We start from the raw sequence: 6,229 nt of genomic DNA on the forward strand, positions 1-6,229 counted from the left end.
TATAAAACTATACTCGCATAAGGAGGCAAGTGAGACAAAGCAGTTTCTTTGGGACAATGTGCATTTGCAGCCCATCAGGATGGTGTCTAGTCCCCTGCTCCCCCTTCCTCCTAGAAGGTCCCCAATCTCCGCCCCCGGCCCTTCCCCGACTTAAGCCTTTGGCCAGGAGACCGGTGGGCGGGGTAACCTCTGCAGCCTAGTATTGCAGCCTCGGGTTCAGGCGGCGCGCAGAGCACCAGGGCACTTCTTTAGCCCCCAGGGACTGTAAGAGGCTTTCGGGGCAGCTGAGCTTCTCAGTGTCTGGAGCTCCGGGACGCGGTCATTGCCAACTCCGGAAGGACAGAGTGTAAACTTGTCCTTATGTGGGTGGGGGACAGCCGGACGACAGCGTCTTCCTACCCCAGTATCCCTGCGGGTTTATCTGCGGACAGCAGCACCATTCCCAGTTACAACCCCTCCCTAGAAACTTCACCAATGGAGCAGTCGCAGCGTGGCAGAGGAGACCACAGCGGTAACGGTGTACTCCACCCTGGCCCGGGACTGCTGGCTGCGACCCCTCATCCCTCACCGCCGGCGTTACCGGTGCCCTCGGGGATACCAGTTCCACCAGCTTATCTGCGGCCCTCCGGCCTCTTCCTGCGAGCTGCCGCCGCCGCCGCCGCCGCCACGGCGGGAAGCGGAGGCTGCCGGCCGGTTTCTAGGCTGGAGAGAGGCGTGAGCGCAGTGGGCAGCGGCTACCTGCGGACGCCCAAGTGCTCTCGCTGCCGCAACCACGGTGTGGTGTCGGCGCTCAAGGGCCACAAGCGCTTCTGCCGCTGGCAGGACTGCGCGTGTGTCAAGTGCACCCTGATCTCCGAGCGCCAGCGCGTGATGGCCGCCCAGGTGGCGCTGCGCAGGCAGCAGGCGCAAGAGGAGAGCGAGGCTCGGGGACCGCAGAGTTTCTTGTACCCTCGAGCCTCGGGTCCAGAGGTTCTGGCGTCCAAAAGCCGCGGTAGAACGGTGAATTCCCAGGCGGCCGGCGAGCCTAAGGCGGTGCCCGCTCAGCAATTGGGTGCCTTGAGGCCAGCTAGTGGTCTGGCAACCCCGGCTATCGAAGTTATCCAGCAAGATGACGCGGAGGACAAACAAGGTGAGTTGGTCTTTGGTGTGCTTTTTGCAAGTAATTGCTATGGAGAAAGAGTTTGGGGGGGGGGGCGGGAAAGGAAAACAACAACAACAACAACAAAACCAGTAGCGCCCTAGAGGCAAAAAAGAAAAGTTGTTCAGAAAAAGCTCTCAAGTTCTCCAAAGCGACTTTATAGCAAGCATGTCAATGAGGGTGTTAAGAGACCCAGCACCTTCACTTTGGAAGGCCTTTCTGTTTGTTTCCTGAAGTGATAGGAAAAGTTAATGAAAGGGTGAAATGTGGGTGATAACAGATGACGACTTGCCCTAGGAATGGCATTACATTTGCACAAGTTTGTTGTGACTTTGAACAGAACTTCGTTCAAGCGTGCGTTCAACGAAAAGCATAGTGAGGGGGTGTTTAGAGCTTGCTGTATACTTTTTTTCAACTATAAAACCAGTTAATCTTTAGAACTAGCGTGGGAAATTCACTGATGGGAGTGCATTTTTTTCAACTTTGGAGCAAGCCTCTGGCTCCAGCTAGAACTAGGTAAAAGAAGATCTATTAAACGATCTCTTTTTCTCTCTCTTTCTCTCCCTTTAATTCTTTTTTTAAAAATACATTCCTTTAATTGAGTACTCTTTCTTCTTCTTCTTCTTCTTCTTCTTCTTCTTCTTCTTCTTCTTCTTCTTCTTCTTCTTCTTTTTTTAGAGGGGGGGGAGAGAGAGAGAGAGAATTTTTAATATTTATTTTTTAGTTCTCGGCGGACACAACATCTTTGTTGGTATGTGGTGTTGAGGATCGAACCCTGGCCGCATGCATGCCAGGCGGGCGCGCCACCGCTTGAGCCACATCCCCAGCCCCCTTTAATTCTTTAAGCATCCTCCACCAGCTATTTGTCCGACTCCAAAAGTGTAGAAAGCTTTGGTATCTGAAGTTTTGTTTCTTCCCATAGGACATACATTTAGGTTTTCCAGATTGCAAAACCATTGGTGGCACTATCACAGTTTAATATTGGAGATTTCTTTCTTTTTTTAAAAAAAAAATTCTTTGTAGTTATAGTTGGGCAGCATGCCTATATCTGTTTATTTTCACGTGGTGCTAAGGATTTAACCCAGTACCTCACACGTGTTAGGCAAGCACTCTGCCAAGGAGCTACAGCCCAGCCCCAACTCCAATGCTGGAGATTTCTTATCCAAGGAAGTTTACATTTTTTCCCCTATTATTTATTGACTGCAGATTACTTGCAAATACCCTCTATTTTAGGATATGTGTGCATGTCTGTACAGACTTTAAAAAAAAAAAAAAAAACTAAGGCTACCCCAAATTAACTTTTCTTGCTAATGTGAATTCCATTGTATATCCATGAAATTCATAGCCCTCCACAGGCCTACTAGCAGTGAAGATTACAGTTTTTAAAAAATTTTTAAAAAATGTTCCAAACAGGTTGTAACATGAAATTACAAAATGATACAATAAATTTACTAATTAGGAACTCCTTGAATTGTGAAAATTGTAGATCTTAACAGATCACAGAATGTATTTTGAAAAAGATCATCTCTATATTGAAATGAGGCATATAATTTTGTGTTTTTACACATGCCAACTTTCTGCATATGGTCCAGTTTATTTTAGTAGACAAAATAAAATAGACAAAATAAGTAAAACTACTATAAGAAAAAGTGAAAGTTGGAATTCTTGAAACTGGCAGTGAGATCACCTGATGGCATTGATTTGTGGAATGTTTTTTTTTTTAATTTTTTTAAATATTTATTTATTTTTTATTCTCGGCTGTCACAACATCTTTGTTTGTATGTGGTGCTGAGGATCGAACCCGGGCCGCTCTCATGCCAGATGAGCGTGCTACCACTTGAGCCACATCCCCAACCCGATTTGTGGAATGTTTTTGATTCCCAGGCGTTCTGTTTGTAGCTAATTATTTTATTCTATTTTATTGCCCCAGACGACCCTCTATAGAAAGTAAGCCACCCTCTATAGAAAGTAAGCCACATTTTGAAAGGCCACTCCAATGGCTTTTTAAATTGACAGTTGACTGTAGTAAGGTATTGTTTAATTTATTCATTCTTTGGACAAAAGACCAACAATCATTCAGTGAATAATATTTTCTACACAAAAGAATCTCATATTCAAAGGAAGGTGGATTATATGTAGTATCCAATTCTATAATACAAGGTATATTATAAAAATGATAAATGCAATAGAAGTAAAACAAGCTTTAGAAGTTGAGAGGACAGAGATGAAAGAAATGGCATCATAGTATTTTAAAGGCAACTAAATAGAATCAGTATTTCTTTACCAATATTTGTACTATGAGTACAACATAATAATGAAAAATTCTTTTATGTTGCTGTGGACATGAAATTTTAATACTTACTACTTTAAATGTTAAGGCAGACATACTTTGTGAATCCCATTTATAAGAAAAATGGAATAGAGGATCAATGGAATTTGGCAGACTTGATTAGAAAAGTTGTATTTAGAGTTGAAAATTAGTACTAGAGTCTGATTTTTCAGTAGTACCATCCTTTCTTTTGTCATTACATGACAGCATTTTGACCCTCAGAGTACTAAATTTTACACATTTTAGCTTTTGGATAAACATTTATTTTTTACTTTAGAGTTTAGGTCTGCTTCTTAAGAAAACAGAAGAAACTATGAGTTTGTTATGTATCATGGTTGCAAATCACTTAATATTGGAGGAAGGGGTGTGATTTGAAGCAAATGCCTGATATGTTTTTAATAGGATTCTTTCAGGTTCTATACAAATGGCTGTAGTGCAATTTTTAATTTTCTTTAAAGAAATGTTGTTTTAAACTTTTCTTAGTTTTTTTTTTTAGGGATTAAAAAAGAAAATATATTTTTTTTTACAGAGGATTAAGAAAAAATACCAAGTCCATATCATCTCACAGAAAATGAATATGGAATGATTTGAGATTGATATAGATGACATTATTGCCCTAAGTTTGAATGAAATTAATGATTTTGTTATTTTTCCACATTATTCAAGTGACTTAATTAGAACCTGAAATGTGAGCATAAGAAACCAATTATTTTTATTTTTAATATTTTATTTTTTAGTTCTCGGCGGACACAACATCTTTGTTTGTATGTGGTGCTGAGGATCGAACCCGGGCCGCACGCATGCCAGGCGAGCGCGCTACCGCTTGAGCCACATCCCCAGCCCTAAGAAACCAATTATTGAAATTTAGCATTAGTAATTAAATAGAGTATTCATTTTCAAGCTAAGATTACTTTATAAAAATTTGTTATCTAAACCTAACCTATATGTAGTTCTTTTTATGTAGTGTCACTATGGGGGAAAAATATATAGTAACAAAACTCGTGATATTTATGCAAATACCAAACCAACCATATGAGCAAATGTTGTGCAGTATTGGTGTTATGTTAACATCTCTGAGTAACAACACTCTCCTATTGATTCTTAAATACGAATACATTTACATGTTGTCTATCCTTGTGATCCTGAAATGACTCCATTAAAAATGTTTAGTATGAATAAATATTACTAATATGTTATTAGGAAATGAATGGTCTTATCTAGTATAATTTTTGAGTGGGTAATAGGTTTTGGGAAGTTTTTCTATATTTGATTCTTTTTTTACTTTCTCTTTCTCAGAACAAAAGGGGAGTCAATGTGACTCATGCCAGAGTGGACAAGAAGAGCCATGCTCTAAATCCCATCAGCTTTCTTTGGGATCATCTTCTAAGTCTAATGGTGTCATTGGGAAAAAAAGCAACTGGTCATCTACTTCAAAACACTCAAAAAAGCATGCTAGCATCCAGTCTCCTTACTCTGGGGAGCAATCAGGAGGTGAAGACAGTCCCAGGTCCTTATCATCCTCTGATCTGGAATCAGGAAATGAGAGTGAGGGGGCTAAAGACTGCATTGCAGTGAGAGCCAGCCTTCCCATGATGTCCTCAAGACCAAGAGATCCTCTTGATATTCTTATCAGGATTTTCCCACGTTACAGGCTCACCTGGCTAGAAAGCGTTCTGCGGTTCTGCAGAGGGGATGTGGTCCAAGCCATTGAACAGATCTTAAATGGGAAAGAACGCAAGCAAGATACCAGGGATCTAGCATACTCCAGAAAACTGGAAAACACAGCCTTTTCAAGAGCTTCAAATTTTAGTCTAGCTAGAATTGGTTTTGGAACTCTAGGTAATAAATCAGCTTTCTCTCCTCTTCAAACCCCATCTGCTTCTTACAGAGGTGATTCAAACCTCTACAGCTTAAATCCTAGACTAGAGATTAGTCCATTACGACTGGCATATTCTCCCTCAGGGAGAGGGCTGTCTGGTTTTGTGTCACCCTACCTAACACCTGGGTTGGTTCCAGCATTGCCTTTTCAGCCATCTTTGGATTATACTTTTTCAGGGATGATAAGGGATACTTCCTACTTTCCCAGTAAAAGCTCAATAATTGGTAGTAGGCTGTATTTTAGACCCAGTCAGGACAGTCTGTAATGTATCTATTCATTCTCCCTTTCTGGAGTATTTCTAGAATTATGAAACACACACACACACAAACACATACACACAGAGATCTATTAATGTACTTAAATAAGTATATGAGTGAATCACTAGGCCTTAAAAATGCTATTTCTTTTTTTAGTCAGCAATATAAGTAGATTTTAGATTTAAAGACTTTATTCAGCATTTATTAAGTGAAAGAAGCATTTAAACATTGTCTGTGCCTTGAATAAAGCTTTTTAATGAAATAGTTTTACTTTAAAGAATGTTCTCCCTAAGTTATCAATTGTAAAATTCCTGTTGTAAAACTACACTTGTTTATATTTTGGTGAAAAGTGGGGTTTATAGCTGTAAAAAGTTTATGGAGCAATCTAGCATAATATAAAATGAACTAAAAGGAAGAACTTTAAATCTGAGGTAATTCTAAGTAATTGTTATCCTAAAATTCTCATCTTTCCTTTGTTGTTCACAGGGTAGAAAAAAATTATTCAAAGTATTTTTTAAAAATTTATTTGTAAATAAGTGATTAATCATAAAACTTTTGAGAAATTTGAATTCCTTATTTTTTGCAAAGTCTTATTTTTCACTATCATTTGTAAAAACAAATGCCAA

The 6,229-nt window shown here is 40.0% G+C and overlaps 1 protein-coding gene across 1 annotated transcript; it reads left to right on the plus strand.

Annotated features, from left to right (window-relative positions):
- The first annotated feature begins 474 nt into the window (after positions 1–474).
- Dmrta1 (DMRT like family A1) lies at positions 475–5,611 on the plus strand. Its single transcript, XM_026398498.1, has 2 exons — positions 475–1,129; positions 4,764–5,611. The coding sequence occupies exons 1-2, from the start codon at positions 475–477 to the stop codon at positions 5,609–5,611; spliced, it is 1,503 nt and encodes a 500-aa protein (XP_026254283.1).
- Positions 5,612–6,229: the final 618 nt, after the last annotated feature.

This window comes from Urocitellus parryii, chromosome 4, assembly GCF_045843805.1.
Source record: "Urocitellus parryii isolate mUroPar1 chromosome 4, mUroPar1.hap1, whole genome shotgun sequence".
Classification (NCBI taxonomy): Eukaryota; Metazoa; Chordata; class Mammalia; order Rodentia; family Sciuridae; genus Urocitellus; species Urocitellus parryii.

What these genes read in the sequence shown, in the direction of transcription:
- Dmrta1 (XM_026398498.1), top strand. Translation starts at nt 475, where the DNA reads ATGGAGCAGTCGCAGCGTGGCAGAGGAGACCACAGCGGTAACGGTGTA. An exon ending in TGACGCGGAGGACAAACAAG is followed by an intron (nt 1,130 to 4,763) that starts GTGAGTTGGTCT and finishes TCTCTTTCTCAG; the next exon opens with AACAAAAGGGGAGTCAATGT.